Consider the following 25374-nt stretch of genomic DNA (forward strand, 5'->3'; position numbering starts at 1 on the left):
GTGTGTGTGGAAGGCCGCTGTGGCGCACCTGCTGGGGTGAAAGGTCACCGTTTTGGCTGCAGGTGGGTGTGTCCGCTCAGCAGGTGCACCAATCAGTGGCACAGAGTGAGTGGGTGAAGGGGCCGCTGGGAGCAGGCAGGAGTCTGGTGCAGGCAGCGCTTAAAGGGCTCTGCTCCACACAACCCTTCGCTTACGGCCATACCACCCTGAACACGCATGCGCGAGTGCAGGAGGGTGTGACGTTGGTGACTGGAGTGTTCGGAGGATTGGTGAGCTTTTCGGCGTGTGTTTGGTGTGTCTGCTTTGGGTTTGTTTCTTTCTTTGTATTGTTTTTTTTTTCCTTTTTCCCTTATCTGTCTGCGTCTGGCTTTTCTCTTTGTGTGTGTGAGTGTGTGTGTGCGCTTTTCTCCTGCTCCCCACAGTCTTATGGCTGTTGGGGAGTTACTTTTCAGTCTCTTTTCTTTTTCTCCTTCTTTCTGCACAGTTTTTTCTTTCTCTTTCACGGGGTTCCCCCCCCCCGTCTTGGGAGCATGGCTTCTGCGGGGGGGAGCTCTTCGGGTGATGGACTGGGGTCTTTTTCCTCGAAGGGTGTGAGGAATGTGGGGAATGTGAAAGCGGCGTCCTCATTAGCTGCAGGTGCGGCGGCGCGGTCCGCTTCTGTCGCTACGGGGGGGGTGGAGAGATCACAGAGGGTGGATGGAGGAGAAACTTCGTCAATCAGGTATGAAAGGGATCTCACGATTCATGTGGAACTGGTAGGTGAGGATCCTGTATCCGTGAGTGAACTGCTTCGGTACAGCAGGTTGCTCTGTGGGGGCGTGGTGGCGTGTCGTTCTGTGGGGCAAAAGCGATATGAATTGACGATGTCGAATGCGGTGGGGAGGGACAAACTATTGGATGGATTTAAAATTGGAAACACGACTGTGCAGGGGAGGAGCATCTCTAACGATGAGCTGGTAGTGTCTTTCCTGGGGCTGCCGGCGTATGTGACGGATGAAGAAATCTTGGAGAAGTTGGAGGGATGGAGAGTATCAGCGGTGTCTCCGATCAAACGGAGGATGTGGCCGGGCACTAGTGTGGCTGATGGGACGCGTTTTGTAAAAGTGAAATTTAATGAAAGCGTCCAGTCTTTGCCGTATTCGGCGAAATTTAACACGGCCACGGGACCGGAATTTTTCCGTGTCATCCACGATAAACAGGTGAAGGTCTGCAGGATCTGCATAAAACCGGGGCACATTGTCAGAGATTGCCCGGACTTTTTATGTAACAAGTGCGGCGTTCAGGGGCATTACGCCCGGGAATGTGTGTCTTCGATCCAGAAGTGTGCTGTCTGCCTCAACATGAAGGAGAACTGTGTGTGTCTAGGTGCCGCCGAGGAGACCGTGGCCTCTGATGTGAGTGACAGTGCGCGTGACAGCGCTTCGGAGGAAGACCTGTCTGACTCCGTGTCTGACGGACGCGTGTCCGCCGCGCGCCACAGCGCCGCTGCGGCGGGGCTTTCATCCACTGACGGAGGGGACGCTCTCGGACGGCAGGCGGAGGCGGGAAGCCCGGACCTGCTCCGAGCAGCGGAGGTGTCAGAGGCGCACCGTTTGTCGACAGACGCGTTTCCCGTGAGGGAGGGTGAGCAGCACCCACAAAATGCCGCTACTCCCATCCGGGCGGGGGGGGCCCACGGAGCTGGTCCTGCCCCGATACCGTCTGGACCCGTGACGGGGGGAGCGCAGCACAAGGACGCTGGCTCTGCCCCTGACCGGGCGGGGGGGGCCCACATAGTTGGTCCTACCCTGGTGACATCCGAGCCCGTGGAGGGGGGGGCACAGCGGAGGAGCGCTGGCTCTGCCCTGGCCCGGGAGGGAGAGGCTGCGAACCTCTTCCAGAAGACTGCCTTTTTGTCCCCTCGCGTCGTGAATCCATCTGGGAATGTTGTGGGTGTGACGGAGGATGAAGTGACAGGCTCTGATATGGAGGTCGACGTGCTTGCGCGTCCACTGAGGAGGTCGCGGTCTCAGGGGAGCAGGAGGGGATCGAGGAAGCAGAAGCAGAAGAAGACCTAGGTGTGATGTCCTTTTTAGTCTATTTCCTCATGATTAAACTCCTCAGCCTAAACATTAGAGGAGTTTATAGGATGGACAAGGTGTCAGAAATCCTGAATGAACCCTGTGACATCCTTTGTCTACAAGAGGTGAGATGGGATGCTGAGACCTGTGCTGCAGCTGAAAAGCTGTGGGGGGGCTCCGTCTTTTATGCAGTGAGTCCTTTGCGCTCTGCTGGGGTCGCTGTTTTCTTCAGGTCCGGGGTCTTTGACAGTGTGAACCTTCGGGTGGCAGATCCTGCAGGCCGTAAACTCATTGTGGAGTTTGAATGGGCGAGAAAGAAGATGAGATTATTTAATCTATATGCTTCTAATGTTGAGAAGGAAAGGAAGATTTTTTTCCGTTCTCTCCGGCCCTTTGTGACGGAGGATTCACTCCTAGTGGGAGATTTGAATACGGTTCTGTCGCCAGCTGATGTTTCAGTGCGGAATGTTTTCAAGACGGATTTTGGACGGCAGGAACTCTTCTCTGTCATGATGGACTACAACCTAGTCGACGTGTGGAGGCTGTTAAACCCTGGGAAGAGGGTTTTTTCCAGGAGGCAGATGGTGATGGGTGTCCTGAAGCAGTCTAGGATAGACCATGTCTTTTCTGCTGGAGGGGTGACACGTTTGGTTGACAGCGTTGCGTATCGTCCAAATGTGTGGAGCGATCACTCATGGGTGGAGGTGGTGCTTGACACGGTGGGTGCTAGGAAGGGTGGAGGCCTATGGATTTTGAATAACAGTGTTTTGGGTGAGGAAGGATATCGCAGAAAGATTAAAACTTTACTGGGGTATTACAGGGATCAGATGGAGGATGACATGGACTTCTTTTCTTGGTGGGAGGAATTGAAGGTCCGGATCCGGTTATCGACTATGGCATATTGCAAAAAAAGGAAGTGGAAGGCTCTGGAGGAGGAGAGGGACGTTAGGGCGATTCTGGAGAAGGAGGCAACCCTACTTGCGGATGACCCAGATCGTGATGTTACAGTTTATGAGGCTGCCCTGGCTCGGCTGAAGGGTTTTCAGGAGAAGTGCAGGGCGGCTGCATTGAGAGCTAGGGTGAGGGACTTTGTGGAGGGTGAGAGGTCCTCAGCTTTCTTTCTGGGTTTAGAAAAAAAAAAGCAAGGCAGGTCCATCATCACGGCGCTGTACGACGCTGGAGGGAACGTGTGTACGGAGACAGATGAAATTCTGACTGTAGTGGAGAATTTTTATAAGGGCCTGTTTAATGGTGGTGGTTGTGATGAACATGCCGTAGAGGCCTGCGTGGGAGTTCTGACTGCCAGGGTGGGGGATGAGGATAAGACTGCATGTGATGCGGACATTACGGTGGAGGAGATCAGGAGAGCCATTGACAGACAAAACAGAAATAAATCTCCTGGTGCCGATGGTCTGACCGCTGAATTTTATCAATGTTTTCGGGATGACCTGGTGCCCCTTCTATCTAGGATGTTTGGTTCTTTCTGCCTGGGGCGACTGCCAACTTTTTGTTTAGGGACTGTAAAACTGCTGTTCAAAAATAAGCGTGACAGGGCGGACCTTGATAATTACAGGCCTATCACCTTGTTGAATACAGATTACAAAATCTTGACATCGGTATTGGCTGAAAGGTTGAGGGAAGTGCTCCCCTCAATTTTGGGGTCTTCGCAGGCGTATGGGGTTCAGGGGAGACAGATAACGGACACGGTTCTTTCTCTTCTCTGCACGGTGGAGCATATGGAACGGTCGGGTTTTTTTTTCTTAAATGTTGATTTTAGCAAAGCGTTTGATCGGGTGGAGCACGGGTTTTTGTGGAGGGTGTTAGATCTTTTTGGTTTCGGGGAACTTTTTATCTCTCGGATACGGGCACTTTATACCACCGCTAGCAGTAGGGTGTTGTGCAATGGACATTCTACCGGGGTCTTCAGTATAACTCGGTCGATACGACAGGGCTGCCCATTATCGGCCATGTTGTTCAGCATCGCGGTGGAACCCCTGGCGGGCGTGATTACTGCTGATGACAGTATTCGGGGTGTGGTCACGCCTGCGGGGAGGGAAATTAAAATGCTAGCGTATGCGGATGACACGAGCCTTGTGTTGAATAATGAGGCTAGTGTTGATGGGGCCTTGCGACAACTTCAGGCGTACTGTCGAGCCTCGGGCGCTAAGGTGAATGTACACAAGTCTGAGATTTTCTTTTTGGGCTGCAGGGTCGCCACGGTGAATAGATGGGGGTTTTGAGAGGCCACAGCTGGGGTTAGGGTGTTGGGGGTCTGGTTGGCCAGAACCCCTAGGGACACCATCCATCAAAACTGGACTGCGCTGGTGAAAAACCTGGCTCAGGTGTTGGCGTTGTGGAAAATGAGGAGGTTGACCCTGAGGGGAAAGGTCACGGTTTTGAATTCTTTGATTTTTTTCAAAGATTAACTACGTGCTGTCTATCCTGCCCCTTCCTGTGCATTTCCAGACGCGCATCAATGAGTTGTTGTCTCTTTTCTTGTGGGGGTCGAGAGCGAACCAAATATCCAGGCTGACGCTGTCTCGGAATATTCAAGAGGGTGGGCTGGGTCTGGTGGAGTTGGGCGCCAGGAAGAAGGCTTTGCGCCTGAGACTGGTGGCCCGTCTCTTGGACCCGAGTCAAGTCCCTCACTGGAAGGATTATCTGGAGGATGGCTTCTCTAGGCTTTTTCGACCTGGCCTTGCGGTCTTCTGCCAGAGACGTCCGATAACGGCCTTTCAGGAATTGAGCCCTCTTTCCATAGAGCTGTTGTCGGCGTGGCATTCAGCTAGTGGTCTTGTAGTTCAATCCGTCTCCACCCCGTACCAGGTTTTACATCAGCCACTGTTCCATAACGCGGTGCTCACACATGGGAGGCTTCCCCTCCAGTGTAGACTTCTGGAGGAAAGTGGTTGTCTCCTGGTGGGTGATATCATGGCTGGTGGGAGGCTGTGTGCGGTTACTGACGTTCTTTTGAGGTTTTGTGGTGGTATGACTCAGAGTGAGCGGTGGAGGGTGAAGCGGGGTTTTGCCCGGATCTCTTCCTCTGTTCCCCTGAGGTGGTTGGTTATTGTCAGGAGGGGTGGGCCTGTGCTGCAAGAGGCCAGTTTCTGTTTTCAGTTCTTGCAGGGTGGAGTGCCGGTTGCCGTGCAGTCTATAGCAACAAAGGCCTGGTACCGGGCGATGATCACCCTGGAGACCAAGGTCCCTGCGGCGGAAAGAGCATGGGGAGCAGTGTTTCCGGGTAAGGACCCTGCGAGTATTTGGAGGAGTCTGAAAGGAAGCATTTTCCCTCATTCGGTGTGGAATATGGATTTCAGGCTACGCCATAGAAAAATATATTCCAGTGTGGTTCTTCATCAGATTGATAAAGAACTGTATGATAGGACTTGTCCCGTCTGTGGCTATGTCCCTGAAACACTGGAACACATGTTTCTGGATTGTCTGGTTGTGAGGCCTTTCTGGCAGAGACTACGAGCGGTGCTGAAAGCCGGATGTTCCTTGGAGTGGGGCGTGGAGGAAGACTGGCAGTGGGCCTCGCTGTTCGGGATACCGAAAGAGGAGAGACGATCAGGATGGAAGGCGGCTGATTTACTTTTGGCGCTTGGCCGTTTTGCCATTTATCAGGCCAGGAACCTGCGACTTAAAGAAGGGCGTTCGATGGACCGATGGAGTTGTGTAAAGAGGATGTTGGGGGGACATCTACTGACGCTCAAGAAAGCGGACCCTGATGGAATGTGGCGGAGTGCTGAAATGACCAAGATTTTTTCTTATGTGTGTACATGATGTAGTTTTAAGTTTAGTTTTGTGTTACTTTGGGATCTGTATTTTCTGCTTTGCAGGTCTGTTGTAGTTTTTGACTTTCTTTTTGAATCTCCATCTGTAATGTTGTGATTGTTTCTTTTGTAAATATTTTAATTTCCTTTATAAATAAAAACAAAAAAAAACACGCCCGATCTCGTCCGATCTCGGAAGCTAAGCAGGGTCGGGCCTGGTTAGTACTTGGATGGGAGACCGCCTGGGAATACCAGGTGCTGTAAGTTTTCCGGCTTTTGCTGGCATCCACCAAAGAGAAGGAAAATCACTCACACACCCCCACAAACAGCTTTGGGTACTTTGGTTTCCTTGTCATGCATTTGTGTCTTTGGTTTTTATTTTTCTGACACCACCGTTCTGTGACACATACAGCCACCAGAGAGCGCACCGGCCAGGAAATCAAACACACAGCTTTGGGTTTCTTGCTTTTTCATGTCCTTCTGTGTCTTTTCTTTTCTTTTCTTTTCTTTTCTTTTCTTTTCTTTTTCTTTTTTTTTTTTTTTTTTTTTTTCTCTGACATGACCGTCCGGGCTTCATCCAAACTCTTCAGCGAGCTGCAGGGCAGTCAGCGCCGAGGTGCAAATGCACGAGCCTGCACCCTCTAGAAACGCTGCCGTCTCGGTGACGAGCCCACGCAGGTGTGTGTGTGTGGAAGGCCGCTGTGGCGCACCTGCTGGGGTGAAAGGTCACCGTTTTGGCTGCAGGTGGGTGTGTCCGCTCAGCAGGTGCACCAATCAGTGGCACAGAGTGAGTGGGTGAAGGGGCCGCTGGGAGCAGGCAGGAGTCTGGTGCAGGCAGCGCTTAAAGGGCTCTGCTCCACACAACCCTTCGCCTACGGCCATACCACCCTGAACACGCATGTGCAGGAGGGCGTGGCGTTGGAATTTGAATTTGGTAACCTCTCGTGATTTTCTTTCTCTCTTCTTGGTTTTTCTTTTCTGTCGCAGGTTCAGTCTTCTGACTGCTGGGGAGCCGTTTTTTTCTTCTTTTTTTTTGGTGTTTGTTTTACTTTTTTTAAATATAATTGTAACCGGCCAGGGGTTTCCTTACTTGGATGGCGGTCCACCGTGTCTTTGAGCATGGCCTCAGCAGGGGGACATCCTTTGGGTGATGGGCAGAAGTGGAATCTGGCCAGGAATGCGAGGAGGGGCTCGGCGTCAGACACACAGGTAGTGGTGCATGAAAATCATTGGGTGTTAGTGGATTCATGTAGAAAAGGTGGGTGAGGACCCTGTGTGTGATTGAACTCATCTGATACTGCAGGTTGCTGTGTGGAGGAGTGGTTGCTTGTATATCTGTGGAAAGTAAACGGTTTGAATCAGAATCAGCTTAATTAGCCAAGTACAGTGCACGTACAAGGAATTTGGCTTCGGTGTCTTGTGTTTGGATTGATGATGTCCAATTTTGTTGGGAGGGATAAAATGCTGGACGGGTTTAAAATCGGCAACAGGACTGTTCAAAGTCGGTGCATTGCCATTGGTTTCCTGTCTTTATCTGCCAGCATATATTTCTGATGAGGATGTAACCCTGATCAATGTTAGATGTTCACTCCGACATCCTACAGACAGTACCCTTACTCTGACACTAGGGGGAGACGCCCTTTTGAGAGACGCTTCCTAAAGCGTCAAGGAGGGAGGAAGTTTCTTCTCCTTGTTTTTTTATTTATTTTTTCATCTGCGACGACACGGTGAGACGAAAGGACATCAGTGTTGTTACATATCAACACTGGATGACTATTCTAAAGATTTCTAAACAGTTGTGTTTGACAAATATATCCTGGTGAGTTTAAAATTGATTTTCAGTTCTTGTTTTTTTAATAAGCTGAGCACTTGGGCGAGTTAGCACGCTAACGAGCTAGCGTGCTAGCGCAAGAAGAGAGAGGCTGCTAATATGTTTCTATATTTACTTTAATGGGAAAAAAAATTCAGTTGAAATGCATGATTTATTTATTAATACTGAGAATGTATTGATATGATTTATTTTTAAGTTGATGCAAGTAGAGAAGTTCATGTTGGCTAATTGCCTGACACCTGTGTGTGTGTAGGCTGTTTTTTTATTTTTATTTTATTTTTTTTCCAGGAGTGGACTGAATCCACGGTGGTGCTGTGGCATCACCTGAATCCACGCTCACCTGTTTCCCCACACTCACCGCTTCTAAGTTACTAGGGTGGTAAAGCTGCATCTCTAGTTCAGACTAAAAAAAAAAAAGTTTTTTTTTTCTTCCCTACACAGTTTTTCTCCTTTTTTTTTCTTCCTGTTTTCAATTTTTTTGTTCTGAGATCTCAAAATTTAAGTACTTGGGTTTAGAGTGTTTGGATTCAACATAGGTTTAATAAGAAATACTGATTAAGAACTGTTTAATTATTTCATGTTTATGATTCATGTAACTTTCGGGTTCTGGCATTGTGTTTAAATTTTTTTTTTTTTTTTTACACCAAATCCACAGTTGAATTTCATTCTCAATCTGCTATATTTACATTGGTTTTCTTGGAAATGATGTGTACTGAATAACATCAAAACTTGCAAATAGGTTATTTTTTAAAACATAATTTAATCTGCGTTGTGAGTTAGTGATTACTACCGCATTCCTCCTGTGCAAATCTAATGTAGGAAGAAATAAGTTCGTAGTTGACCTCCCACTTAGGGTTAACCTGGTAGGCAGGGTTACAAGGAGATCCTAGAAAGTGCCTGAAATTAAAAGGCGGATTGGCCGGGAACCAGTGTGGCGGACGGAACTAGGTTAATTAAATGAGGGCGGCCAATCTCTGCCGCATTCTGAGAAATTCAACACGGTTACTGGACCAGAATTCTTTCGAGTCATACATGACAAACAGGTGAAGGTGTGCAGGATCTGTGTCCGGCCGGGTCACATAGTCAGACTGTCCTGAGTTTCTGTGCAATAAATGCGGCGTGCAGGGACATTGCGCTAGAGAGTGCACCTAGTCGGTCTCCAAATGCTCCATGTCTGAATTAAATGGAGACCTGTGTTTTTGAGTGACAGTGAGGACAGAGCAACGTCCGCTGCAAGTGAGGTTTTTCTCAGTGACATGTCTGAGGAGGAGCATCTGTCCGACTCCGTGCCCGACACACAGGTGTCTGCTGCGCCCTGCAGCGCAAGTGGAGCAGAGGTTCGATCCCCTGAGGGGGGAGGCGTTCTCGGTCAGCAGGCGGCTCACAGCAGCCCCGACCTGCTCCGAGCGGCAGAGGTTTCGGGGGAATCCTACTGTCGACAGCCGCGGTCTCGTGAAGGAGGGCGAGCAGCACCAGACCGCTGCCGCTGCTCCTGTCCGGGCGGGGGGGGGCTCCCGTAGTGAGTCCTGCCTCGTTATGGTCTGGTTTCGGGCCTCGTCCTGCAGAAAGTGCCTGAGGAGCGCAGCGCTGCTGCCTCTGCTCCGGGAGAGTCAGATCTCCATGGGGGGGAGGCGGGCAGCAAGCCTTTTTCTTTACCCCCTCAGGAGGATGTGAGGGCAGACAGTATGCCTGATGTATTGGTTGAGGACATGGAAGATGCTGACATGGATGTAGATGTGTTTGCATGGACGCCACAGAGGAAGTGGACTTTGAGAAAACATCTGAAGAGCAAGAAAAAGAAATCTGCGTAATGTCGCTGTGCGTCTTTTTATTTATGGTCTGTCTCCTCACCCTAAATATCAGGGGAGTGTGCAATATGGACAAAGTAGATAACCTATTTACTGTTAAAATTGACATCCTCTGTTTACAAGAGGTGCGCTGGAACATGGAGCCGCATGCGTATGCTCAGCAGCTGTGGGGAGGGTCCTCTTTTTACGCAGCGGGTCCGGACGGATCAGCTAGGGTCGCCGTATTTGTCAGGAATTCAGTCTTTGATGGGGTGACCTTACTGGAGGCAGATCCTGCAGGCCGGAAACTGATTCTGGATTTGGAGTGGGCTGACATGAACTTTAGGTGATTTAACATCTACGCCTCTAATGATCAGGTGGAGAGGAAGGCTTTTATTTTATTTATTTATTTATTTTTAAATTCCCTAAGGCCAGGGCTCCAGACCATGTCTAGGGTTGTCCAGAAGGGTAGTTTACTGGATGTTAATCAGACCCCATTCTGGCAGTACAATTTGGTGAGCTGATTCACACAGGCTTCTCTTCTCGGCCTTGCAGCCTTTTGTCAGCGATGGCCGGTGCCGTGTCACATGTTATGTGGTTACAAAAATGGTTAAAATTGTGACTTACCAACAGCAGTGAGTGTCTGCGTACAGGATTTTGGGAGCAGGTTCTTGTGCACGCTTGAACCTGGCAGTCAGTCCACGGGCCAGTCTTCTGTAGCTCTCCTCAGACTCTGACGCCACCACAACGGTGGTCACAAATTGACCCCATTCGTTCAGCACGCTGGTGAGGTACTGCAGTGTTGCTTGGCCATCACCGTAGATCTTTTTCAGGAGCTGCAACACACAAACAACAAAATAGAAGCTGATTACATGCAGTGTTCTTACCAAATCCCCTGAATGTCTTTTTTTAAATCAAATATATTGTAAATACCTGCTTTGTGCCGTCGATGCACAGGATTTCTCCTGTCACGCTCAGTATGGAGGAACGATACACAGACATCTTCTCCATCTCGCTGATCATGTGCGCTCGACGCAGCACTCGCGCAGATGGAAGACGGCTCTGCTGAAGGGGAGGTGTGTACTGTCCCGGTGACTTCAGGTAGGACAGGATCCCGCTCTGGGAGGAGCTGCCTCTGAGGGTGTGGGCGTCATACAGCAGCGTTTGGTAGAGGCCTCTGCGGTCCATGTACCACTCATCGTGCCCCTGCTGGATGAGCCGCTGCACTTTGCTCATGCTCAGTGAGTTGATGCGATCATTGAGCAGAGTCACCGCACTTCTGTCAATGGCGCGCTTTCCACACAGGATGGCTGGAAACATGTGCTGCACAGCTGGAGCCAAATTCATGAGGATTCTGGGGCTGGATGCCAACCAGCTGTACTGCTGCTGGGGGTCCTGGTCTCTGGTCATCTCACTGGCGTTCCTCACCTTTTCACAGTGAGTGCACAGCAGTCGTTCAGACAGCAGAGTATAAAAGGACTTCAGACCACAAACCTGTCGTGCAGAAGAGGAAAAACCTTTTCTGATCAGAAAAGTATCTGGTGGGGCTGGGCAGCTGGGGTTTGGGCACCTAACCTTTACATGTAAAATGCCAACAGGGCGCCAAAAAAAGACAGGTGCTGTGAAAAAAGAGTGCATGTTTGGCACCGAGCCACCCAAGTATGTTGGAATAGGTGGTGGAAGGAATTCCATCCTGTCCTTAAGCAGCTTCCGCCTAACAGTTTCCCCGTTTTTGTTCCTGTAGGCTGTGGCTGCCTTATACAGTCCATGATCCTCATCGTCTTTCAGTCACCTGATGTCTTGCAGTGGAATACCTTGATAGTTGGCTGTTGATGGCTCCTCCCACGTTTTCTGCCAGCCTTCAAGGATGAGAGCCGCCTCAGTCGTGCGTTGAACAGCTGACTGTTTTTAATTTTAGTGACTTCATCTTTTTGATCAATGTTAAATGAGTGGAAACTGCGACATCAGATGACACCAGGACGTCCTCTACAAGAAAAGCATACGTGAAAACACCAGTAAGTCAAAAGTATACTAATATTACCTTGTCATTTGATAGTTATAAATGAGCAAATACCTGCTAATGTCAGAAGCTCAGCATCTTCAATGTAACCAGGATGGTGCTGGCTGCTGACAGGAGGAACAGATGTTTCCTCCTCTTTTGCTTTGAGTTTCTGTGGGGAAGAAACATCCAAACTGTTCATGTAGTTAAAAATGGACCTCATACACTCACATCACATTGAACAGAATCATATATGCTGATCTGTTCGATTATGGGATGGTTACCTGTACTCTCCTGTCCAGGTGACTTGTAATGGAGAGAAACTGCTTCACCAGCTGCAGCAGCCTCTCCTTCTGCCACTTCATTGCTTCATTTTTTTTCTCCTTTTACAATGAATTCTGCCAACAACCAAACGATCCATCACACGTCGTATTCAAGCAGCCACTTGAATGTTTGGCCAGCATATTTCCCAAACGTGATGACTAGAGCTGCAAGCCACAACTCTCCTCCAGACTTTTTTGCAGCATCTTCTGCAGTGATGCTGTTTAACCAGACGGGATCTACTGTCCTGGATTCTTTTTCCATCTGTCGAGCTAAACTCGTGCAGGTCAGCCGCGCTTCATCCGGCCTGTACTGCGGGATACAGATGCTGCTTCAGGTGGGCCTGCAGATGCTACTTCTGCGTGAAAGAAACCCGGCGGTGTGGTGTGTGTCTTCACGTTATGAGAGAGATTCAACTTCGGCCTGTACAGCGGGATCACGGGAGTCTTGGGGCGGTTTTGTCGGCTGTACGGTACGGGATCATTGTTCCCTCCTTCCCCCCTGCAGTGGCTAGTCATTGTGAGGCAAGGAGGGTACTTCAGTTCTGAAGATTGGGGTTTTTGTTTTAAGGTCCTGTGGGAAGGTGCCGAGTGATGTGTGGAACCTGAAGTCCATGAGCTGGTACACGGTTGTGTCAGCCTTGGAATTCCAAGATTCCAGCAGCAGAAGCGGCCTCTGGGACCTTGTTTTCAGGTAAGGATCCCTCAGAAAGTTTGGTTCCACATGTGGTGTGGAATAAGGATTTCAGACTGTCACAGAAAACTGTCCTCCACTGTGGTGCTACACCAGATAAACATGGAATGGTAGGACAGGATGTGTCCCGTCTGCGGCATTGTTTCTGAGACGCTGGAGCACATGTTTCTTGACTGTCCTGTTGTCGTGCCCTTCTTGTAGGAACTCAGAGCCATAGTGAAGTCCAGGTGTGCCTTTGAGTGGACCTTGGAGGTCTATTGGAGGTGGGCCTCTCCTTGGGGTGTAGAGGGAGCGGAGGAGACCTGGAGTCTGGGGGATCTCGTGCTAGCTGTGGGGCGCTATGAAATCTACCGCGCCAGGACAATAAAGCTTAAGGAGGGACGGAGAATGGACAGGCGGGCTGCTGAATCACACCACAAAGGAGCAGCCGGTGACCTTTCACCGGCTCGGACCTGACAGACTCTCTGGACCTGGCACACTTTCCAGAAAAAAAAAAAAAGGAGAAAGAAAACCGACCCATCTTGATGACGAGCTGATGGCCAAATGGTTGGGATGGTACAACCATCAGAATGGGAGCATTTGCATGTCTTTGTGATGCTGTGGGACTCACTTTTGGCTCAACTTTCCTCCATGTTGCAGTAGGCTCGGTCACCTCCAAGCTCTTTTCTGTCGTTGTCTTGCCAGTTAGATGACGGACTACAACATATTGCACTGCTAGTTTTGTAACACGGGTGCCAACCTGGTCCATTGTATTTATTTTCCTCACCTGTTGCGTGTGTACTACGTGCCTTGCGTGCCTTGGGTCATGTGACCGCGACCAACCAATCAGTTAGCTTTATAAGTCGCTACCCCAGAAGCTATCACAGTACATGACAGGAGAGCCGAATTATGACGCTACAAGGTATGTTTGGCTTCGGATTTACTTTAAAATCATTTGATCTCGTCCTGATCTTTCCCATATGATTAACTTGTAGGAGCCAACTACCAGCTTAAACCGGCCGCAAATAAGCTGCGTATTTGACACATTTTGATGACATCGGTGAGTCTATACTTCCTACTGTTTGTTGTGGTTAGCTTAGCATGAACGTCATGTCAATGAATGACGTGGACAGGTTAACAGCTGCTATCATCAATGCCAAATTTCTGTTTTCTACAACATTGATGTTTACACTACATGGTAACATTTTTTGTTAATGCAACCACATTGATTATTAATTAATGTATAGGTTCTTTAGTTATTTTGTCTAATTAAATTATTTTGCTGTTGTATTATGAACCGAAATGCACTTTAAATTGAGAAGCCATTCCAATGAATGGAAACGCACCCTTATGTGCCTTTCTCTTGAGCTTGTTCAAGTGCTAATGATTCACTGAAAAGTTTTTAACGAATTGAGAGCTGAATGTGTATTGTACAATGCTGGAACTTCAAATGACAGAATTTACATGACTAATACAATTTATATTTTTATATTTAGAGGAAGATCTTGTGTGCACACAGAATGTAATTAATTTTTGGATCAAATGGGTCCTGTTCTTTATCCAGGCCTTATATAGATGGTGAGCTAAGCCCGAACCAGAAAAGAGACCAGGCATTGGAGCCTGCCTAGGAACTTCCTTCATGCTATTGCTCAGTCCGGGCTGGTAGGAGGCTCCTGTAGCCTACAGACTCATTTCTTTTTGTTTTTGCATTCTTCCTACGACCCAGTGACCTTTTCATAGACTTCAATCACTCCCCTTCACTGGACACCTGCCTCTGGATTTATCAATCCCTGTCTGGGTTGTATGGACGATGCATGAGCTGATTCAGATACACTGGATCACTCAAAGGACTATTATTTGTAAATAGTTGAACACTGTAATTTCTTGGATTTGTGCTTTCCCTATTTGCATATTATTGCATGTTATGTCTGTTTTTTCCCCCCAAATTATTACAAAATATTTTTTTCAAAACAAATATTGCAGTCTCTGCCTCCTCTCTCCTTGAGTCGTTCCAGATTTTCTGATCACTAGTCCACAATATATATGCTGCAGTTTGTTAGGTGCAGGGAGTGTGGAGGATGTGGAGCTTCAGGCAATGGCTCGGCAGGACCCTTTGGTGGGAGGTCACTTGTGGTACCAGGTTGCCTTCCTCTCCATACGTGTAAGAACGGCAGAGATGGATTTGGAGTCACTGTACAGTAAAACAGCAGGGCTCCAGCCATGGCGCTCATGAAGACTCCATACTTGGCGTGGGTTTGCCTGATGACCACAGCATCCCAGCGGTGCAGCCAGTGAGGAATGTCGAGCCGGATCACCATGCCCTCTTCAACCCAGTCAGCAAACAAGGATTCCAGCATGGACGTGCCGCCATCACTGAAATAATTAGATATTTCGACACGGTCATCCATGTGCAAAGTTAAGATTATTTTATGTCTGACATTTAATTTAAGATTTTTGGTGGGACATAAATTAGCCTAATGGATTAAAGGGTTATAAGTTACTAAACAAACATGCTTTGGAGAAAATCATGTGAGAGCTCCTCAAAACAGGCGGTTTAAACCCTCCTAACTCAACATTGTTCAGTTTTGCTCAATAATTCAGATGATGAGTGAGGGTTCTAAATCCAAGGACAAACGTGTGACTGAAAAACACAAATCAGTGCAAAAAGGTGCCAAGGATGCCAACGCTACCTTGGAAGAGCGTGGCTGTGACTTAGACTCTAGCCTTCTCAGTTTGAGAAATAAGTGCCCTAAAGCCTGATTTAACTGCTAAGTGGACTACATTCAAAGACTTTAGAACAGAGCTGAAAGGAGTTGACGCAGTTCAAACTGCAACTGGAACAGCAGCTAGCTAACACGTCGCTAATGCTAGAGGACCATGACCAGAAGCTAAAAGAGGCAGAAGCGTGGCTTGATGAACAGGAATCCTGGGGCCTCATTTATAAAACTTTGCGTAGGATTTGCGTCAGAAGTGGCGTACGGATGAAACATAGGACGTGCGTGCGCACAGAAATATTAGGATTTATAAAACCGTGCGCACGCACATCCTGCGCATCTTTCCCATAATAAATCACAACCAATTCTAAATGCAGCGCAGCTTTTGCGGCTTCATGACACGCCCATAGTTGCCCATAAATAGTCCGTGAAACGCCCACAAATGAATATTCATTGATTGCGAAACCATGGCAAACACCGAGAGAGGAAATGAAAAAAAACGTAACTTCACTCAATGTGAAGTAGAAGTTATCGTTGGCGAGGTGGAAAAGAGGAGGAAAATGTTGTTTGGAGGGCACAGTGTGGGCATTACTAATGCCTAAAAGGCACGTGAGTGGCAAACGGTGGCAGACTCCGTAAATAATGTAGCCTCACAACCTCAGACCGTGGCCGAAATAAAAAAGAAATGGTCAGACATCAAAGTCGAGGCAAAAAAACGTCTGCCGCTGCATTGCCAGAGTGTGTCTGCCACTGGTGGGGGACACCGTAGCTGACCCCTCTTGATGAGAGACTGGCGGCTATTATTGGGGAATCCCTTAGTGGAGTGGTGACTGAGGCGGAGGGGGACACGACGCGCCAGATGCACCGGGTGACACACCGACGCACCAGATGCACCGGGTGACACACCCCCAAAAGCCCGCAGAGGTCCAACAGGACGGCTCGAGGAAGTCGGAACCGGCTCACAAGCCAGTCGTCCTCGTTTGCCAGCAAGTCTTCTTGCTGTCTAAAGATGCGTTCACTCCGAATTTTTCCATTTGCCACATCTTCTAAGAGCGCATGATCAGCCATTGTGCGTCATTACGCATTGTGATGGAGCATTTTATTTCCATCCATTTAATTACATCTGACAAGCTACAGATGTCGGTAATAATCGACGTGGAAATGGGAAATTGATCAGCGCAAATGTAATTTCTTGTTGCTTTCTGAATGGTTGAGACATACGCCATACATGGTTTTATCAAAAATAAACAAACTAAAGGCATATGCATGAATACCATAATTCTGTAGCTTATGAAGAAATGTTTTAATATGAAAACAACTTTCCCTAGTGGACAATTAATGCATCTCTATCTATCCATCTATCTGTCTAATTGCACCTATATCTGCTCCGCCAGACGGACACATTGACGAGAATATCAGTTTTGTACATTATTTTGTTCTGTTAACTATATTATTTATGAGGATGAATTGCACAACATGCCAATATTGCAGAAAAAATTTCACTTTTCTTTTTGCAAATAAGTGTTCATTTGAATTTCTGTTGTAATTTTCGTTTGATTTTTTTTAATTTTTTTTCACTGCTGATCGATCAAACTGGTGTTGGTGTAGGCTGTTAATTGTAAGACTTGCTTTGTGAAGTCTTCATGTTATTTCTGAGAGGCAGGATTGTCATTTTCACTTTCACGTGTTTCTTCCATCTGCCGACGGTGTCGCCGTTTCTCATTTCACCCGTTTTTGTGCGTACGCCTGGGTCAGAGCTTGCGTGAAGGACCGCACATTTTCCCGTCAAGTTTGCTTTTTATAAATCTCAACTATTGCGTACAGAGTGGCGTACGCCTTCTTTTGTGCGTACGCAACGTTTATAAATGAGGCCCCTGGTCTGCGGTGACGAATCCAGCGTTTCAACACATGCTGAAGGATTAACAGACATTTAATTAGCAATACCGATTTAATTTGGAACTTGCCTTAGGTAAAATTGGTGTAATTGGTGGCAACTGTGGGGGAAACACCACTGACTCTGCATGATGGCCCATTTCTCTCTGAGGCTCTCCCCCCAAACCTGTCGAGGGGGTTAAGGGGACTTGAAATGCCCCCATCCTTGGAGTGGATTTAATTTTTTTCTTTTCTTCTGTTTTTCTTTTGATGTTCCTTGGTGTGATCTAATCACACTAGTTTGTTTTTTGTTCAGAGTTTAATTTATTGTTTGTTCAGGAGGACTAGCAAACAATCCAAAAGAGGCTGAAGTAATTTGTATATGTGGTGGCGATTTCAATTCTTGACTTAAAACTCAATACAAGTTTAAACGGAAGCAATAATACAGTAACTAAAATGCTCAATACCTTGCTCGGGGAGACTGGGATGGTAGATGTTTGGAGAAGGCTTCACCCGACAGATTACACATACTACTCAGCACAAGGGTGGGCAAACTACGGCACGGGGGCCACATGCGGCCCGTCAAACTATTTAATCTGGCCTGCCACAGTGAAATCAAATATATTGTTAGCTCTTGTTTTATTGTCCCTGTAATTCTGGTGTCTCCCAAAGACGACCCTTCACAAATAAAAGGACTATTGTTTAGGTGAAGAAACTTATCATGTCTTGGTGTTGTGTTGGAAGATTTGTTGTTTTTCTAATCATTCCAACAGCTCATAACATCACACCGTTGCTGCAACTGGCATTAAAAGTGAGAACAAAAGTCACAGATTTAAGATAAAAACACCAAATGTTTGGTTGTAAAATATACATAATCATTTTAAATCAGAGAGGAAACATGTTTTTGTTCAGATTCCATAATATTTCTTTCTCTTGGGAGGTGGATGGCAAAATCCCGCCACGCATCCACTCCTGGTCCGGCCCTTCTATCAAATTTTAGAACCCTTTGTGGCCCACGAGTCAAAGAGTTTGCCCACCCCTGACTTAGCACCTCACTAGCCGCAGTTACATGTGCAACATTTAAAAAAAAAAAAAAATCAGATTAAAAATTGGATTAGAACTCAACAGTGTCCATGGGCCCAGAAAAACTTTCCGATTATTTTGATTTGAAATGGTTTTTCAAGTAATCAAATACACAAAAATACAATCATCAGTTATCCATTCATACAATGACCTATCAAACTTGTTTGAAAAGGGAGCGGAAGGAAGCTAATTCATATAATCCCACTCCTGTTCTACCGTAACCATTTTATTAGATGATCATCGTTATCTGGTTCCTAACTATTATCAGACAGATAATAGTTAGGAATAAGAATTCTGAAGTATCAATAAAGCACATGACAAAGATGAATTACTTGTGTATAAAATAAATTTTAGAAAACATGGCAATGCAGATCAGTCATCTAAAATATATGCAGATTGTTTCTTATAAAAGTCATGTATATCATTAAAAAATACTACATCAGTAAAATAGACATTACACAGTTTCAAAAATCTTCATAGCAAAAATTGATTATGCATCATGAAAAATCCTGAATCAAATTTTCAATTTTTGGAGCAAGTTAATATTAGAAAATCAATTTAACCATTTTCAATAATTGATTAAGCTTTTTTATTTAAATTTTTATAAGGTAATTCTGTGAAATTAAATAAGAAAGGGTCCATAATCTGTCAAATGACCAAGGTTGGTATTCCTTCTGCTTATTAACAGCCGTTCTTCTGGAAGAGTTTATAGTTCTCTTCGATGTTATGTTATTAGATTAAGGTCCGTATCCTTCTGCAGTTGATACCAGCGGCGCTGAAAGTTGAGGTCAAGTTGACTGCAGGTCAGAACTCTGCTGAAAATCAGGGTCACTTCAGACTTATACGTCTACATTCGGTTGGAATAAGCCATTTGCATGTGCGCAGTTCTCTTTACTTTAAACTAACGGAAGAGCCCCCCCTCACACACATATGGGGAGGGGGGGGCAAGAAGGGGACCGCATGCAAGAAAATTCTGTGAGTTCTTAAAACTGTAGTATATTGCCTTGAAACAAAAACAAGTTGTGCCGTGAAGATTCTTCAAATTAATATTTCAAATCCTAAACTAACAAGGATGAAGAAATCAAAAGAAAACCGCGGCTCACTCAACCGCAGCAACTCTTTGGAAAATATGGAAGTGGATGCTTCTAAAGAAAAACAAAACGACAAAGAAACCCATTCCTATGCATGTCAAATGCAGGATGATTAAGAATGCCCTTTAATGCCAAATACACCTATGACCCCCCCCCCCCCCCCCCCCCAAGAAGGTGAGAGGAGAAAAAAAGCAAAATAAATCCTGATAAAAACGCTGCAACTGAGCCAACATTGTCTGAGCTACAGTCCACTATTATCAAAGCACTTACTGAAAAAATTAATGAACGAGCAGACAAAACAAATGAAGCTGTGCATAGAGATGCAACTGTGTGGGATTTTTGATCACCTTGGTGATGAACCAGGAGGGGGCACGGTGTCGCAGTTACCCCCCCGCCCCCAAATAAATAAATAAAATACACAAAATCCCCCAGCGGCCGCGTCGCAAAATACAATTACAACGCAGTATTCTTTAATAACACAACAGTAACAACTCACTACTACCCATTTAACTAATGAACCAACTGTACAGGTGTTGTAGAATTACTTTGTGTATGTGTGTGTGTGTATGTCAGCGTGCTGCGTGTGTAGGAGGAAGGAGCGCGCAGAAGTGTGTTGGGGGTGCGTGTTGATTCTTCTGCAGCGGACCATTCTGAAGCTGCATGCGAGTTTCACCTGTGCTCTCTGGTACAGACATCTTCTCAGAATATTATATATTGCCCAATAATTAAAAAACTGCAGACACTTTGTCTCCTTTCTGGTAGCCTGAAAACCATGAAGAACGCGGGCCAGGAGGCTCTGCCTTTTTTTTTAATACAGAGACGTAACGTTGCGCTGCAAAAAAATAGTTCCCAAACAAAACATGTAGTGATATTCATGGAAATCTAACAGTGCGCGTTCATGTTTGGTGTTACGGAGTGAAGGAGAACAGTAATAAACTTCCAACACAAAATCCTCCGGCGGAATTTGTCGCATTTCCTCGCAAGACAGAAACTTCTGTTGTAGAATGAGGATGTGCTTCTGAAACCACACGTGTGTGTGTGTGTGTGTGTGTCTGTGTGTGTGTGTAAGTAGAGGGAGCCGCCTGCCGCATGCGGCTCTAAAAGGGAGTGAGAGCTGCGTGGAGCGCAAGAGCTGCGGCGCATGGAATGAAGAACATTATTAAAAGGTTTCCCCCAGAAACCCTTGAAGTCTGAACACAGGACTAGCAGAAAAAGTAAATTGTCAGCAAAGATGAAGGTGTTTCATGTGTTTATAATAGTTCCAATCACGCACCATGAACAACTTTACAAAAAAAAAAAAAGGTGCAGTGATTAGGTCATCACCGCGGTGATGCAGTCATCGTCACACCCGTAGCTGTGCATTACAATACTGTCCAAATTGACAATCTGAAGAAGTCGCTTGAGTTTTGCCATCAGGAGGTCATGGACTTAAAAAAACTAAATGAGAACTAAATGAAAAAGCAATGCAAAAAGCTGGAGAAGAAGGTTGGAGAGATGGAAACCCAAATTAATGATGCAGACCGCTGCAGCAGAAGAGTGAATAAACGCCTGTCTGGTGTCCCTGAAAGAAATCCAGAGGATGTCAAATCGAGAGTTTAAGAAATTTTTAAAGAGATGTTACCAAAGATTCTGCAGTGGTGGTTTCAGGAACTGACATTGCACAGTTGGGAAGCCCAGTGGGAATGGAACCAATCAACGTCCTCGGGCCATAATCATCAGATTCCTGTCCAGATCGGCCAGAGATCTACTGTGGAAAAGTTCTAAAAAGAACGTCTGCCTACTGGATCATCATCTCTGTCTCCAAGATCTCACATCTGCTGAAAAAGTAACTCGCAATCTATGGCCAGCAGTGGAGGCAGCCAGGAAGAAAGGAGAGAAAGCCTACTTCATTGGAAACAGGGCTTTCGTGAACAGCAAGAAAATATTACAGAGTTAAGCTGAACTATGTTTGTAGAGGTCAGTATGACGGTATAAAACAGACAAAGTTGAAGGCATATTGAATATGTGCAGCGGTTCCTAAACAAAACCAGTTTAGTTCCTACGTTAATTTTCTCTTTTCTTGTTTTTTACAGTTGATGTCACCATCTGTTCTAACTGTGAATGCCAGGGGTATCAGAGACCAACTGAAAAGAAAATGTGTTTTTTTTATATTGCCAAAATAAAAATGCAGACTTATTTAATTCAAGGGAAACTCTTCTGAAGCAGATAGAGTTTTGGAGAAGTCAGTGGGGTAAAAATAAATGGTTTTCTTTTAGTAGCAACAGGTCAGCAGGGGTAATTATTTTACAGGGCAAATTTAAAGGCCGCACTCTTGAGCATTTAATTGACAAAAACGGGAGATGGATTATTCTTGTAGTGAATTCTGACCAATTTAATTTAATTTTAATTAATACAAACGCCTCCAACAATAAAACGATACAATTTTTTTAACATTGGAAGAAAAAATGAATACACTCCTACAAAAATATCCCAACACTAAGATTTTATTGGGAGATTTTAATGCTGTAATGAATGGCCATCTTGTTAGATGTCCCCACAGAAAAGAAGACGCAAAAGAGTTGAAAAACATATGTAACAGACTTGATTTGATTGGAATATGGAGACATAAACCTCCTGATAAGAAAATATATACTTTGAGCAATAAGGACAGATCTCAGTGTTCCCAGATTGATTTTTGGCCAATATCTAGTGACCTAGAAAATACAGTTGATTCTGTTGAATTTTGAAATTTCTTGTTTACGTCAAATTAAAAATGGCAATTCAATAAGTGAATATACAAAAAAAGTTTCTCAATATATTGCAAAATTCTTTCAAAAACTTTACCCTAAAGATTGCTTTAGAGAAGATATTGAACTATTTAACAATATTAAAAGACTTGACAAGTCAGAGAAACCTTTGAAAAGACTTGTGATCAGAAAATTAAAACAGAGGAAGTTGAAGATTGTACTAAATCTCTTAAAGATAATAAAAGTCCAAGTAATGGACTAACAAGAGTGTTTTATAATGTTTTTATTGCTAAATTGACTCCTTTTCTAACAAATTTATTTGAAAAAGCATTACAAATTGGTATATTGCCCCCAACTCTCTAACAAGGCCTCATCAAACTCAACCCCAAACAGATAAATTATGCATAAAAAATTGGAGACAAATTAGTCTGCTAAATAACTATGCTAAAATATTTGCCCTTATTTTTGCCAAATGAATAAAACCAGGACTAAAAAAAAGTGATTAAGAACAATCTGGTTTCATTGTAGAAAGACCAATTCACAATATTTCTCAAGTTGGATGCCCAGTAATGGAAGCGAAAATTCGGCAGGGCAAGCCCCCCTTCTAATTTGAATTTTTTGGAGATAGATTTTATTTAGGCAAGGGTCGCTTACCCTGCCATATATAGGAGGATATAAGAGAGTCTAGTTGCTAAAGAAAAAGGGGCCAGTAATGCATATTGGTCACGGACCGCCAGCTCACACACACTTGGGGCGGTGTGTGAGCTCAGAAAAGAAATGCCTCTTAGTGCTAAGAAAACATTCTAACAATCACATGGATTTGTGTTTCCAGTCGTGTCCCGACAAAATAAAGGCTGATGTTATTCCCACACATTTACGTCCAGCCAAGATGCAGATTGCAGCGTTTCCCGCATGGATTAAATTTTATGTTCATAGATAGGCTAAATGTTGTTAGCGCGTGTTAGCCTCTTCTAACACTGGCTTCTTCCAGCCCAGTTCTTCCACAAAAAAAGCACTGACCACACCGATTAAAAATAAAATGACCGAACAGGCACTTCATAATATTCATAACATTTAATAAAAGCACGTTTGGAAGATCGTCTCGTATATTACCAGGCTGCTGCAAAACATATGTGGCAGCTGTTTGTTTACAACAGGACTCATTTCCCCTTCCGGTATTTTCAACACTACTGCGCATGCCCAAATGATTTATTCTGACCAAAAGTGTGACCATATGAACGTTTGTTCTTATCGGAAAAAGGTTTTCTGTGCCCATGTAACCCGAACATTGATCTGATCAAGATATTTTGCCCATGTAACCGCGGCTACTGATAGGGAAGACCATTGCCGGACTGATCTGGTTCAAAGAAACTGCAAAATTTTCTTTGAATAAATCTTTATATTTTTGGTAACTGTGACTCCAAGGTAAGTGAATCTACTGCGCTCGACTTTCAGAGTGAAACTATTGAAGTCTAGGCTTTGTGCTGCTTCGTTAACTGGAAAAAGCTCACTCTTACTTATATTTACCTTATAGCCTGATAAACTGCCAAAATGACTGAGCAATGCCAGGGCCGAGGGGAGAGACTGAGCTGGGTTGGAGACATAGAGCAACAGGTAATCTGCATATGAGACTCTACAGCTGAAAAGTGCAATAGCAAGAGGTTCTATCACTCAATTGAAGAGAGTAGGGCTCAAAGGGCAGCCCTGTGCCACAGCACAGGTTAAAGGGTTTGATATTTGGGAGTTAGTGCAGATCCTTGCAGTGGACTTAGAATACAGTAACTTGATCCATAGATTAAAGGCAGGCCCAAAACCAAATGTTTCCAGTACAGCCAGCAGAGAAGGCCACTCGACCCGATGGAATGCCTTTTCTGTATCAATAGTAATCACACATTCCGGTATGTCTTCAGGGGCAGAATAAATTATATTAAAGAGCTGTCTATTATTAAAGTATGCCTTTCTGCCCTTGATGAAGCCAGTCTGATCTTTGGAAATAATGGTAGGAAGGATGCTCTTCAATCTGAGTTAAAACCTCCTGCTCTTAGCATCCGTATTCAAAAGTGGGATGGGTCTGTATGATGTGCAGTCAGTAGGATCCTTGTCTTTCTTTGCAATCAGTGTAATGCAGTCCTCAGTTAAGGACTGGAACAATCGATCCAATTTACAAGATTCCAAAAGGACTGAACAAAGTATCGTGAGAGAAACCTGGAAAATCTTTTAAAAAATTCTGTGGGGAAGCCATCTGGACTAGGACACTTGTTTGACTGCATTGACTTGATGGCCACAACTATTTCTGCCTCCAATATGGGCTCTTCCAATTTTTTCCGAGCTCATTTCTTTCTCTATTTGATTTGCGCTTCAGGCGAGCAGTATACGAAATAATCTGCCCCCGCAGACAAGCTTTCAAGGCATCCCACAGAGTAAGATATGATATCTGTGGATCAGCATTAGTGTCAACAAAAAAAAGTTATTTCCTTTTCAATGAACTTAGTGAAATTAGTGTCCGATAGAAGAACAGAATTAAATCGCCACTGCCTGTTCAGAGGTAATACCGGGGAGAGACATAGATAGTGTAAGAGGGGCGTGGTCAGAAATTACAATTGGTTTGTATTCACAGGAAGAAAACAAAATGAAGTAGGTTATCAACGAGGAAATAGTCAATTCTACAATATAATCTTGTGAAAAGAATGAATATGCCCCGTCTGTAGGATGCAAAAAACGCCAAATATCATTAATACCAAACTCGGCACGTCTCGAACCAGACTGGCCGATCTACTAACCCCGCTGGCGTTGTTAGAAGAGCGATCCATAGTGGGATCTAGCCAACAATTAAGGTCCCTGCCCAGAATAAGGTGGTATGCATCTAAAATCAGGCAGTAAATAAAATGTTCTGTTAAAAACTTTTGCATCGTCCACGTTTGGAGCATAAATATTGACTAAAACAACCAATAGACAGTAAACAACCAAGACTCTCATCCAGGTTGATTCCATCATAGTAGTAGGTTTAGGGGCTGTCATCTGGACTTAGTTTTTAAAGTTAGAAGAAGATGTTTCACCTCTTATCCAAAAGGCTTTGTCATGACAGCCCCTAAACCTACTATGACAAAACAACCAATGTTTTGTGAAGTCTGTCAGAGACAATCACATACCGTCCAAATTTTTCTGAAACCACATTATGAGATTCAAATGGGACATCATGACTGATCAAAATTGGGACCCCTCATGTGCCGTGTCACATGTTATGTGGTTACAAAAGTGGTCAGAATTGTAACTTACCAACAACAGTAAGTGTCTGCATACAGGATTTTAGGTGGAGGTTCTTGGACATGCTTGAACTTTTCAGTCAGCCCAGTCTTTTTTAGCCCTCTTCAGATTCTGATGCCACCACAACAGTGGTCAGACATTGACCCCATTCATTCAAGACACTCCTGAGGTATTGCATTGT

At 45.3% G+C, this 25374-nt stretch overlaps 2 protein-coding genes across 3 annotated transcripts; one reads left to right on the forward strand and one right to left on the reverse strand.

Annotated features, from left to right (window-relative positions):
• Positions 1 to 210: 210 nt before the first annotated feature.
• On the forward strand, positions 211 to 14418 carry LOC105355867 (uncharacterized). The gene is made up of 5 exons (XM_078933414.1): positions 211 to 7652; positions 7953 to 10888; positions 11196 to 12243; positions 12342 to 12464; positions 12666 to 14418. The coding sequence occupies exon 1, from the start codon at positions 531 to 533 to the stop codon at positions 2055 to 2057; it is 1527 nt and encodes a 508-aa protein (XP_078789540.1). The 5' UTR covers positions 211 to 530; the 3' UTR covers positions 2058 to 7652; positions 7953 to 10888; positions 11196 to 12243; positions 12342 to 12464; positions 12666 to 14418.
• On the reverse strand, positions 1707 to 11201 carry LOC105355868 (uncharacterized). Of its 2 annotated transcripts, XM_023964378.2 has the most exons (3): positions 10385 to 11201; positions 10079 to 10287; positions 1707 to 7168 (listed from the first exon to the last, which is right to left on the reverse strand). In XM_023964378.2, coding segments are annotated over exons 1-3 (969 nt in total). In that variant the 5' UTR covers positions 11144 to 11201; the 3' UTR covers positions 1707 to 7167. The 2 variants fall into 2 exon arrangements, with proteins under 2 accessions (XP_023820146.1, XP_011483227.2); XM_011484925.4 differs by lacking the exon at positions 1707 to 7168 and having other exon boundaries at positions 10075 to 10287.
• Positions 14419 to 25374: the final 10956 nt, after the last annotated feature.

This window comes from Oryzias latipes, chromosome 16 (genome assembly GCF_053564925.1).
Source record: "Oryzias latipes strain Hd-rR chromosome 16, Olatipes_Hd-rR_3.1".
Classification (NCBI taxonomy): Eukaryota; Metazoa; Chordata; class Actinopteri; order Beloniformes; family Adrianichthyidae; genus Oryzias; species Oryzias latipes.

What these genes read in the sequence shown, in the direction of transcription:
- LOC105355867 (XM_078933414.1), top strand. Translation starts at nt 531, where the DNA reads ATGGCTTCTGCGGGGGGGAGCTCTTCGGGTGATGGACTGGGGTCTTTT.
- LOC105355868 (XM_011484925.4), bottom strand. Translation starts at nt 11,143, where the DNA reads ATGGAATTCCTTCCACCACCTATTCCAACATACTTGGGTGGCTCGGTG. An exon ending in GCATCGACGGCACAAAGCAG is followed by an intron (nt 10,288 to 10,384) that starts GTATTTACAATA and finishes TGTGTGTTGCAG; the next exon opens with CTCCTGAAAAAGATCTACGG.